Here is a 12698-nt window from a genome sequence, read left to right on the forward strand (position 1 = left end):
AACAACGCCACTGCACCAGGCTGTTTTTCTCCTACAGGTGGGGTATGCGCCCATACGAAATGCATTTATTAAAGTCACGTTTGCTAATGATCAAGCAGAAATCGATTTAAATAATTAGCTTGAATCCTGTCTGTCTTGTATGGTTTAAGAGTTTTCATACTGAGAGAACACTTCCACAAAACCAGCCCCGAAAACCTAAAAGCCAAAAGATCAAGAAGACACAATCTACCTAAAGGAAGCGACAGAATGAGAAACAACAGCGAGCGTTTTGGCTTTGGGCACAACCACTTGCATTTCGCTTCTGAACCCTCAGAAGAAAGGTTTGTGTACTTCAAAGGGCTTCTTCCCTACACATATCGCTTAGTACAACATAAGGTAGTACATCTCCCTGCAAGCAGTGCCTCATACCTATCCTTTGGCCGTTAGAGCTCAAACAAATCCAACAAGAGATTTTGTCTATTTATGTTTAAGATCACATACAGTTTCTTGTATGTTTACTTGGAATCCTTATTCTCACCTTTCACTGTATTAAAAAAGAGCTGAAGAGTCATTTCTTTTTTACTCATTTGCATCAAGCTTTATTGAGATGGTAATCAGAATTCAAGTTAAACACAAAACTCACATTTTTGAAGAGTTTACTTGCTAGCCAAATAAAAACCTCTTTAAAAACACTGTCTACTTGAGGAAAAAAGTCATTTTTGCATTAAAATCTGGTTTAATAAATACTGGAATTGATAACTATTTTAATGAATTAATCTTTTTTTTTTCATGACTGTAAATGATTTCTAGAAGCAACAGCCTCACACTTCATTCATGGATTGAGGGAAAACCAGTTTGTGCATCTTGGCTTTGGGCAAACTAGCCATTGAATTAATCAGTTGAATAAACTGGAATGGAAGTAGTGAATACTGTATTTACTCGATCCAAGATGGTTCACGTTTTCAGGCTGGGATTAAGAAAAATATATAGGATAAATTTATTTAAAATTGTGACTTGATGCAGTGACACTGTCTCTTTTCTGATGGACCAGGTTCAAAAGACATGTTTTAACTTGCCCTTCAGATGGATGAAAGCAGGAAAGTTCAGGACATAATTACTACCTCTAAGACTAAGCAGCAATTAAACCAATTGTGCTACTTGAAGGAATTAAAAAAAAAGGAAAAAAACCCAACCCATAGACATCTTTCTGGGTTGGTTTTATTCTGAAAAATCTGTCTCCAACTGGCTAACAAACAAATCAGAACAAATCTGAACAAAGAAATGATGTGTATAATATTTCTTGCAACCACAAAAAGTGACTGGTTTTTGGGTGTATGACAGAAATAATGACCAGAACAAAGCATAGAAACCACCTCAAATAAAAAAACGTCTTTAGATTACAAAAAGCAAGTTACTTAGCCATTACTCTGAGGTAAGAGCTAGCACACAGACAGTTACCCTTCCAGAGCCCATTCCTGTCAGTCCAGTATCTCCACCGCGCGCATGCAAGTAAAGGCAAGGCAACCCAAGGCTGTTTAACAACTTCATCTGTAGCTACAAGGGGATGTCTGATAATGCACCAAACGCATACAGCAAAGGAATGAACTTGCCACCATATTAGCTACTAGAAGTTTCAGCAGACTGGACTGCCCATTTTTAAAGCCAAAGCAGTTCCCTGTGAAGAAGCTGCAGCTCCTACCTGCTGTTCCAAAGCCTCCCAGCGCCGACCCCAGCGTGGCACCAAGAGAGCTGCTGCTCCCAAACCCCAGGGAGGTGTTGGCAGGCTGGGCAGAGCCCTGAGAAAAGAGGGAGCTGCTCTGGGAATTGCTGCTGAGAGAGTTGTTGCCATAAAACGAGCTGGAGGCCAGGTTGTTGGTAGGCTGCTGCTGCGGCTGGGGCTGAGGCTGCTGCGTTCCCAGAGGGCGAAATGGTCCGTTTGTTGTTCCTGCCAGGCCACCAGCTGCACCATTGGCCGAAGCTGCAGCTGCTGCAACTGCTGTAGAGAAAGTAACAGCAAGCAGAGTTTGAAAAATATGTTTCTGTATCCATTTTGGAAGTTAAACCTCAGCAGGATCCTTTTATTTCCCATAGATTTTTTTCTTCCCCCTCAGCAAGAAAACTTCCCTTTCACATCAAAAATCTGTAAACATCTCTGTACTTTACACCTATGCTCCACAAGTCCTGCACAGAGACACCAAACAACAACAGTGCAAAGTTGTTATTACTGCTGTTGGTATTATTACAGCTACATAGATCAAAAAAAGTTCCTTTTCTCCTAAAAACTGAGATTCAAATCAATTCAGCCACACACACAGTAATATCTAATCAAGAAACAAGTTTTGAAATAATCAGAATTGTCCTTTGGTGCATGAAACCCAATCCTGCAATGTTAAGGACATCAAAACCAAATACTTTTGTTTTCCAGCCAGTTCTAAAGAAAAAGCAAAATAAGAGCTACAAGGAAACAATTAAAAAGCCCGTTTCATAATCTGTTACCAGCACTGGCAAGGACTGCTTACACACACAGATTCCTGCTGAAAAATTCCTTTTAAAGCCTTGAACTCCCAAAAGAACCCTAATAAAATCCAACACAACTCATGGCAAAGACCAGGCACATAACATTTTATGCAAGTAAGGTGATCATCTGGGAGTTCCACACGGGCTAAAGCCTTTCATTATGTGGGAAACTGGATGCCAGCAGACCAATTTAAATAACTGTCACGAAACCCTGCAAAATAACACAGTTTAAGCTACGCTACCTCTCAGGGGGATTTCTTGAGGCTCAGCCCACAGTGAGTCCAGAGGAAGTTCTCAGCAACAATCCCTGCATTGGATCTCAGTGAGGGCAAGTGAATCATCATCGCCAGCAGAGCGCGGGGGGTTCGCTCCCGCTCCCCGCAGGTCGAGGCAGGAGCAGATTTTCACCTGGCCGGACTGGGACTCACCTGCTTGCGCTGCAGAGGAGCTGATGATGACCGGCGCGGGGGCCACGAGACGCACAGGGGCCCCCAGGCCATTCCTGGCTCCTGCGTTCACCACGAGAGCACCCGTTTGGTCGTAGTACGCGGCAGGAGCCAGCACCGGGTAACCTGGGGGAAGGCACAGCACAGAGCTCAGTAACAAGCGGCACAGCACACATCTACCATCTAACAGTGACTGTTTAGAAGCATTTTTAAAGGAAGATCACAACAGATAAAAGAGAAAGAACAAGAGTTTTGATTCTTGTTAAGCACGATTGTTTAATTAACAGTTACATCCTGTATTATTCCACAACTTTCATACCTCCATTTCTACCTTAGTAAGTCTTTCAGTTAGGGAAGATTTTTTCCCCTGAAACTACTACGCTAACATTATCCTCTGTGTAAATTCAGTTATCCAGAGAAAAAAAAGTCTTAAAATACTACAGCACTATTTCTTTCCCCTGACAAGTACAGCCTGTGCTGGCACTTGTCACATATGTGAGCACACCGCACTTCCAACTCTCCCACTGTATGTTGGAGTGGCTCTGTGTGCACACGTGCAAACAAGACACCAAACTTATCTAAGGTGCGTTTTTTGAAGATACCTATTTATAATAAAGCATCCTTCAATATTTATGAATACTCTTAAATATGCTGGTAACACACACAGCAGCAGACTTTCTATAGAGTACAACTATTAATTTAGGTACCCAGCTACAGATTACATATAAACTTTCTAAGTGAGCCTAAGTGAGGTCACAAAGCAGAAATTGTTCTGTGAATACTTGTTCTGAAACTACAGCCCCCAGCACCCCAGTAATGCAGATTTAAGAAAATTCACAGATTACTTGAAAGCACATATGCTACTACTGGCTTTGTAACTTAACATGGCAACATTCTTCCTAAACCATAAAAAAAATACAAAACCATGAAGCAACTATATGACGCTTCTAGAGGGGAGATCTGAGGCCAAAATCATCCTGTTTGATTGCATTTGACCAACAGGACATACTTGCACATTATTCAAAAAATACTTACGTATGCCCTTGGTCATTACAACCACATTCTGTGTAACCGATGTCTTAGCATTTGTACAGCCTCACGGATCAGAGCTAAGGCTTATATGCCAGCTTCTCTCTTGCAGAACAATAAATTATAACAAACCCCTGCCTTTGTCTCTTTCTCTTTTCTTTTTTTAAGCCACTCATATTTGTCTGGAAGAAATTACGAAGGGGAAGTCCTTATTCTGTTAAAGTCGAACACCCGACAGGGCTGGAGAGACAAGGCTAATGAACAGCACTAAGGTGTCTCGGCGGTCTTAAAATAAAGATCACATAAGCTAGGATGAGCCACAGAAAAACCTGAACACAACTTTCAACAGGAGCCATCAATTCTTTTGGGTAGGCAAGCAGCTAATGCGCCAGTACAGCAATCCAGTTGATAACATTCGTTTCATCTGTGGCACGGGGACCTGAACCCTGCTTTAACTTAACTGCGGCACAGGTAGTTCTGCTCCCATCTAACAGCCTCTCCAAAACGCCTCGGATACCCACAGATTAAAACCTACAAATACTGTAATAAAAACAAAACACTGCTGAGCGCCAGGCAAACATGACACCATGCAGAGACTCAAAATGTAATTTTCTCGGATCTCGCTGGGCACTGGAGAAGTCACAGCCCCCTCGGGCTCCCTACCTGGCATCCCTGCTGCCAGCCCTTGGCCAAAGGCAAGGGCAGAGTTGACGGCTGCAGCAGCCACCAGCGGATCGGTCTGCTGTCCCTGCTGGTTCTGATTTGGGGTCAAAGGACGCTGACTGGCTCCTCCACGGAGAACCTGGAGAAAACAGAGAAAAATCAGCCTGTTTAGTTCGAGCCCCAGGAGTAAGCCACGATAACCGGGCACTTGCAGAACACCAGCAGCAACCTACTTAAAGTCCTTGCACGCAGCAGCAGCAATGTCACAACTAGTAACCCCTTCCCTTTACTTGGAAAAAACCTGCCTTCTCCATCAAAACGTTTTAACATTATCACCATGGGTAACTGCATAGGACCCGATTTAAGTAACACACCCTTTTTCAGGCTTCCTGAGCATAAGCTGGAAAAGCTTCATCTTCTGACCTTTTTCATTTCTTGACATACCTCCAACACTCATCCTCTGTCAGAAGCGTCTGCGAGCCTCTGCCCCGTTACAGATAACATTCGGTCTCTGCCAGAAAAGCTCTGCTGAAAGCCCACTTGAGCAGAAACCTTAAAAGCCTGACTTCGGAGCTGTGGGCTGGTGACACGAGGTGACATGGGTTTTTCCAGCCACCATAGGGAACGGTGACCCAGTGACACGACACTTACTCACTGGAAATAATGACCAGAGATCACACAGTCTTTGTGTATGTAGCTCTTGTGGTTGAAGCACATGTTGCTCTCAGAAGGGAAAATGGCAAACTGACCTTTCCTGTAATTACCTGCGACAGGCTTTGTTTGCAAAAGCCTTTTACTCAGTGGTGATGCAAGAGTCTGCACCCACTTGCGAGGTCAGCTTATTAAAAAAGCTGTCCTTTGGTACTCAGCACGTCTTGTTGCAAAAATTAACATCACACGTGTTACCAGATAAAGTTATTAAAAGGAAAAATTACTCTGTGCACAGAGGCTGGGAGAGGATACTGAAGCTAATAGATTTGGAGACATCCCAGAGTCAGCTCTCGCTGTCAAAGCCTGAACGTGAACTCTTAGCCTGGGAGAATTCCTAGGCTGGAAACGAGCTGCAGCTCTGGGTAAGCAGGCACAGCGCACAGGCACCCTGCAGAACGCGTGTGATGGACGACGTGCTGCAGAAGTGAAACGCTGGCATTTTTATAAATATGCCCCCCTGTGCACGATGTCGTAAGCATCACAAATCAACTGTCCATAATCATCATTCTAGGTTTCTAAAACATGCGCCTCAGCACTTCTTTGAAGAATCCCATCCAAAAATACCCACTTATCTTCTTATAGAGGGAAGGCCTGCATTAAAAACAACACACACAATCCCCACTCACGCCTGCTCTGTGGCTATGAAGTAATGAAAAATATCATGAAGGCTACTGATGACTGATATGTATTGTTTTAATAGCTTAAGCCTTTGCAGAAGCTCTCTTAGCACATACCTATTTAAAGGGGAAAGGCCCCCAGTCTGAATGCCAAAGCATAAATGTGCCACACTCTTAACTCCATTTACCTGGGTGCATGGATGTGTGCAGAAGGGCTGCTCAATGCGCTCCTGTCAGTGACCTGCCAGGTGGGGAAGTTTGATGATTAACTTTGTCAGGAGCAAAGTGTTCTCCTTCTGGTCACTGGTCCAGAATCATTGGTGTGAAAACATCACTGCTTTTATTAGCTGAAAAGGCCTCATAATACTACACAACTGCTTTTTTGCTTTATTTTTTTTTGTTTTGAAGCAGAAGCTAATAAATGCAGTTACCAATTGCTATCTTCTCCAAGTGCTGAAATCTCCAAAGTACAAGCGCCAGAAACGAAGGCTCTGTGTTACTACGAAGCAGTCTCCTCGCTTTTCTGTCGGATAATGAATCCATTTTGTTTCCAAGCAGGAACTACCGTGGGACAGCAGCTGATAACACTGTGTAAAGCCAGCTCCAGGAGGGCCAGTGGTTTAACCAACCACCAGCCAGCTGGGCAGCAGAGGCAGCCAAGTAACAGGAGCCCCGTCCAGCTCCTGACACCTGCCCTGCAGACCCTCCTTTGGCGTGAAAGGGGAGAAGTGGAATATATCTGAGTGCGTCTAATGGGAGCACAGCCCAACGCAACAACAGTACAGTGCCTCTAAGCCTTTAGCACTTGGGTTGACTACAAAGCTTTAGTAACAGTAATTACACTTTTACCATTGATTTAGTGTGAAAGTTTGGGGTTTTTTAGTGCCAATATAAACAGCAACTTGACTATTTTTTTTGGGGGGGTGGTCCTTTGGGGACCCAGGAGTTGGACTCGATGCTTCTTGCGGGTCCCTTCCAACTGAGATATTCCATGATTCCATAGTTCTATGATTTACACTCCCATACAATTCTCTCTTATTAAAGAGTAATTCAGCTTTTCATATTTATATATACAATTGTTCTGTATTCTCATAGCAGTCTGATTTTCCACCTTTTCCTCCAGAAGTTGCTAAATTCATGTGTCATCTGCAGAGTTACAACTATGATTAAATACCAGACATTTAAAATGCTTATTTTACTTAACTGAAATTAAGATTTACTCGGTAAAAATTAGGATTTACCTAGGTTGATTTTTCTAGTTCAGAACAAAAATGGACAAGAAATTACAAAAACGTGTTCTTTTACTCTTCTGTTGGAAAATATACAAGCTGTGTAAGCCAATATTCTGCCACTGCCAAGAGATTAAGACAGAACAGTTGGATGGTGCAAACCCCACCAACCACACCATTCATAAAGCATATAAGCAGGAGTGTCCCCTCATCAGCTCCCAGCATGAGCCCTTCATTGCCTGTTTTTGTGAAATGTAAATGCCATTTAAACAACACACACCTACCTCAATACTCAACTCTAACATACTTATAGGGTAACAACGGATCACACACAAAAAATCCTTAATTTTGTCCTTTTAGGTGTTAAATTCTATTTTTGTGTGACTAAAGCATAACAGCTGTAGGCTTAGCCTTATAAAAATAGCAAGTTCAGTGTTTTCTTTTCACACAACTTTTGTTTCCAAGTCCTCGCACAGATACCAAACTAATTCATTTTGCTGTTATTTTCACCCTTATAAATCTAGTCTTGAAGGAAGAAGCATCATCCTGAAGATGAGAGCACACCACCTACTGACAGCTAGTATTTGACGTGCATTTTCATCCTCTCCAGGGCCTTCAACATGAAAACCGATTGTACGGTGATGACTTCTGCTCGCACACCAACGGCATACGTTTACACCAACGTGTCTGCCAATAAATGGCTGTGAATGTCTTCACGTGCAAAAGCATCCAAGCACTTACCTGTTGCTGGCCCTGCTGGGTCTGCTGAGTGGTCTGCTGATTTGCTGAATTAGTTGCAGCGGCAGCTGCAGCAGCTTGCTGCTGGAAGAGACTGGCAGGATAAACTCCCCAGGGCGTAACTCCATAGTACTGGTGAGGGACAACCGCGGGGCCTAAAACACCAAGTGAATCAGTGAGCTTCTGTAGTGTCACAACCGTCACACAGCAAACGGTCACCAGAAATACCTGCACATCATGCTTGGTTTAACAAATCCTATTTCAAGGCGATCTGCTTTAAATCCTTTGCAAATACGAAGGCATTCTGCCATTTGTATAATTCATTTTAAGAAAGCTTACAAGTCAGACCTGAAATTTCAGCTTTGCTCACTTTTACCTTATTGGATGAAGTTCAATTCTGCTGCCAGTGATCCTGCTGAAATTCCACATTTTTATTGTTGAACCCTAATTATATAGTGAAGCACCAAAACTTTTTTTTAAACCTCTAACAAGAAAGAGAAGGAAACTTGTTTAAGCACAACAGAGACGTGCAAGTCTCTCCTGATCTCAGCTGACACTCACGGCTCAATAACATCGGTCATTAGATCTCCAAGAAATAAATTTTTAAAAAATCCCTCTTCGTAGCCAGATAGCATCAATTCACAAGTGTCTAAAATGTCATTCTTCTAGCCACCAAGTCCTACCTTGCATTCACAAATAGCCATAAAAGAGCCCAGAAGATCCTGTATCTTTCCACCTTGAACTGCTGGCTACATTTAAGAGACTTTAAAAAAATAATAATAATAATCTTGGAAAACAGAGAAAACGTAAAACAGGATGAATCTTCAAAAGTTATCAAGCCTCAGGACATTGTACACTTAATTTTGTGATAATAGAACAGCAGAACATATCCTTAAACAATTCTGGCTGGTGAAGAACTGCGTAACATGGCAGAAGAAACGAGTCCTTGGCGCTGACCAGCGAGGTCCCTCCCACCAAATAACACCTATGCGAATCGAATAATATTTTTAATATGCCTGTTCTGTATCTTTTGGAAAGGTCAGCAGAAGAGCAGAAGCATTTCCTCAGCTTTTCAAGCGCAACACCTATCCCATGAGCTGTGTAGCTTCTTTCCCCACAGTAAAAGCACCTTACAGCAGGGGAGCCTTTTTAAGGTAGTGCCACATGTTCAACACTGTAGATAAACAAGTATTTAGTGAATTTGAACCACGCTCGTTCTTAGATAAAGTAAAAAACTATTTTAAGAGAGTTAGCAATAGAGTTCTAAGTCATTTCAGTATGACTGTTAGTTGTGTCTCACAAGTCACTACGACACCACGAAGGAGAACAGATTTAACCCCAACAGCCCTGCCCTTCTTGACCTGAGCAGTTCTAGACACGTAGTTAATCGATGGATTATAACCTGCTTGTATTCAGATACCATAGATCAGATGCCAAACACTAGGGTTTCGAGGGAAAACAGTTCTAAGTGCTCCATTACATGCAGGGAACTGGTTTGCCTTTGTCCTTGGGCTAGTGGGAAGTTGCTGTGATACATTTTACCTAAGCAAAATTTGGGCAGCTCTCTGGGTTATTTTAATCTCGGTTTTAATTACCAAGCAAGCATCGTCTAGATTATTTTTTTTTCCTCCTAGTTAGAGATTGCTCATCAGATCTGCAAAAGCCTTGGGTGTTTAAAAGGAGAGGAGACAAATCCTTTGAAGTCTGCAGGTAGCTAGGCTTAAAAGAGCTCCAGGTATTCCTGCAAGTCTGGCTCAGCCGAGAACTCGGTGAGGCTCTCATTACTGAACAACGTTCTCAGTGAGGGCAAGTGTGTCATCATCGCCAGACCTACAAAAACACGGAGTGTTTCTTTACTTCAGGAGATGTTACACCTGCTTTTACACTTATTAACGATACACATACACACAGGAGAAAATAAAAGCCATTCAGTGCCTTTGCAATCAAACTTTCCCACTACTGCGTCTCACTTACTGGCCACAGATACCCACAAACATTCCTTCCAGGAAACACCAGGAAAACCATACGTAAGTGTGTTCGGGGCAGTTTTTCCCCTTTTACTCTCAGCCTCCCCACTCCAGTCGCTTTAAGCAGAAGCCATACCTGCTCTCTGCAGAACTGCACCAGACGTGCCAGGCTTCCTGCCCCGGGTAAGGACCCAGCGAGCACCCGGCTACAGAGCCTCAGGTGCCCCATGTCTGAAAACGCGAGGCTGCAAACAGCAACTTCATCAGATATTTACAGCTTGTGGGCTGATGGCTTCAGAATTAACAGTAGGGCAACCGCGGACATCCAAGGAGCGGTGTCTTTTTAGGGAGGGAGGGAGGAACAGCTCAACTCCAAGGCTCTGGTGCAGCCCCATGCAAACCCTCTGGGGCCAGCACTGATCCGGACCAGGAGAGGCACCCTTGCACGACCCCGTGCCCAAGGCAGCTGGGGAAGAGCCAGCTGCACGTGCTCCCCAAAGCCCGGTCCCAGGCGGTATGTGCATGCAACCACACCCGTTACCAGCTCCAGGCTGGCTCTGCAAGGGACACAGCTCAGCACCAAGTGAACGAGGCTTCCAAGAAACCCAAGCTTGAGAAGCCCGGCCCGGACACATCCGAACAGACTCTACCTTCAGTCTAGGAGCACTGTTTTTCCTGCGTGCAGGTTATTCCAGCATCCGCTTTTCTACAAAGAACAGAAACGCTTTTCTACCTGTAACAAATCGCCTCAGAAGGAATCAACATTTCCCAACTTAGAGGGAAAATCTAAAGGCGAAATTTCTTTTTTGTTGTCAACATCTCTCTCAAGTGACAGAAGGCAATTTCACAACACTTCCTAAAGACAGCAGCATCTTCCCCAAAGTTTAAACTCACGAGCTATTCTCCTAGGTCTAGGAAGCCCTTCCCTCTATTCAAATTTGCTCTTCTTTTAAGCGCTGCTATTGTTGAGAAGAAAAGAGTGTTATCACAGGGCTGACAGCCTTACAATCATGAAAAAGCTGCCATAATGATCGAATCTTAATTGGCAGAATCATCTCTGCCATAAAACACACTAAAGTTTCCCCTCCACTCTTAAGAGAAACTGTGAACAATAGGCTACCGACAACTCCAAACTCATTTCTTCCATCTCATTAACTTCTCCAAGTCTTCCCAATTTAATGCTCCCATACAAATCAGGACGGCCGTCTGCCGACAGACTTGTAACTCTGAACAGCTAACTAGTTCCACCCCCCTGCAGTGCATCACTCATTCTTATTAGAGAAAAGGCTTTCCAAACTGCTCTGAGTCTAGACAGAAAAGGTGCCTTCACTAAAACAAACACCACCCAGAAGCGAAGCTTGTTGCGTTGCCATTTTTAGCCGAGTCCCAAGCCCTACAAGACTGACCAAGTAACTCACATCTCTCGGTGCTGTAATGCTGTGAGCACATCGCAGTGCGTGACACACTTTCGCTTTGTTTTCGAGAGCCATAAAGTTAAAAAATTATTCAAGTCGAGACTCTCCTGCCAGCTTTTTGGGAAGCTTTAGATATCCTGGGGGGGATCTCCTAGTTCAGATTTATAAGGCCTCTGTCAGAAATTCAGGCATTTGCAGCTTCAACACTGCTGAGAAAAGGGTGGGAGGGAAAAGGGGGGGGCTGAGAACATGCCATTTCCTAGAAATCCAGCAGCAGTTACACGTGGTCTTTCTATGAAATCAAGACACTGACCTCCTGCTCCGCTGAACTTCAGGGTACTGCTTAAGAACAAACACCAGCCTTAGGCACATTAAGGTGACACAAAAAGGCCACCCAGAATCCTCTTTTTATAATACTTACTTACAAAGTGCTCCACAGCACTCTTCTGACTGTAACTGGCCCTGGTATCATTCCAGCACGCTCTTCCCCACCAAGACCTGCCTACAGCTACCACAATGAGTTCAGGTCATTCATTCATTGTTACGCTTTCTTCATCACATGATGATTTGTTGACTCCTGGACTGTTGGAAATATCCTTGTACTCTAGCTCTTGGCTTTCCTCCATTTAATCACAGCATCGTCTGTTTGCCCACAACATGTTGTTACCTACACTTATCTTTCATTGTTATTGTGCAATCAGCATACAAAATTCACAACAGCCAAAGAAGTCCAAAGCTCACATCTTTGCATTACAAACTCGATTCTTCACATACTTCCCTGTGATCTATTAAAAATGCCACACAAGCAAGTAGCACTTGCTAAAATCCCATTTCAGAGCTTGACCTGATACTGGCCCCAGAGCTTAGAAGCTCAGCAGCGCTTACCTAACAGCTGCTAAAGCTGTAGGGAGTCACAGCCCAAACCTACAATGCTGTTTGACAGAGCGCTATGCTCGTGTTCACCCAAGGTTTCACGGTTCCCTTTTGGCACGAGCTATCTCACAGCAGAAGAGATTTGCAACGAGCATGCAAGCTACATGTATGTAAGTGGAACACGGCAACGGTGTGCAGCCTTCACTAAAAAATAACCACTGCTCCGAACTAAGCAGCTTCTATTTAAAACCAAGAAGGCTTCCACTCCAGGTGGCACAAGGAAAGCGAGGCATGATTATAAAAATACTCTTCTGAAAGTACATTCTTCTTTTGTCCTCACTGCTAAGGCCAGAACTTTGTGGCATATGCAGTAGAAGTTCAACGCGCAATGTGTTCTTCACACCGTCTGATAAGCTGTTTTACCGAGCTGTCATCTTGAGATACAACAATTTTGGCTATGACAGTTGGAAAGAATTTGGAAACTGATACTTGAGCGTTTGGGAGAAAGATCCTG

At 43.6% G+C, this 12698-nt stretch overlaps 1 protein-coding gene and 1 non-coding gene across 40 annotated transcripts in view; both read right to left on the reverse strand.

Moving 5' to 3' along the window:
- Nucleotides 1-12698, reverse strand: part of PUM1 (pumilio RNA binding family member 1) — a 71864-nt gene that overhangs the window by 17720 nt on the left and 41446 nt on the right. For 29 of the 39 annotated variants that reach the window (XM_040535362.1, XM_040535370.1, XM_040535367.1 and 26 more), the window contains 4 exons: nucleotides 7933-8084; nucleotides 4635-4773; nucleotides 2925-3068; nucleotides 1679-1975 (listed from right to left, as the gene is read on the reverse strand). In XM_040535362.1, coding sequence (XP_040391296.1) covers nucleotides 1679-1975; nucleotides 2925-3068; nucleotides 4635-4773; nucleotides 7933-8084 — 732 coding nt within the window. The remainder of the gene's footprint in view (nucleotides 1-1678; nucleotides 1976-2924; nucleotides 3069-4634; nucleotides 4774-7932; nucleotides 8085-12698) is intronic. The other 10 variants (XM_040535368.1, XM_040535348.1, XM_040535359.1 and 7 more) reach the window with 1 other exon arrangement.
- Nucleotides 9678-9758, reverse strand: LOC121059072. Its single transcript, XR_005814428.1, has one exon. It is a non-coding gene; the product is annotated as a small nucleolar RNA SNORD103/SNORD85 (small nucleolar RNA).

The sequence above is a fragment of the Cygnus olor genome, chromosome 23 (genome assembly GCF_009769625.2).
Source record: "Cygnus olor isolate bCygOlo1 chromosome 23, bCygOlo1.pri.v2, whole genome shotgun sequence".
NCBI classification, from domain to species: domain Eukaryota; kingdom Metazoa; phylum Chordata; class Aves; order Anseriformes; family Anatidae; genus Cygnus; species Cygnus olor.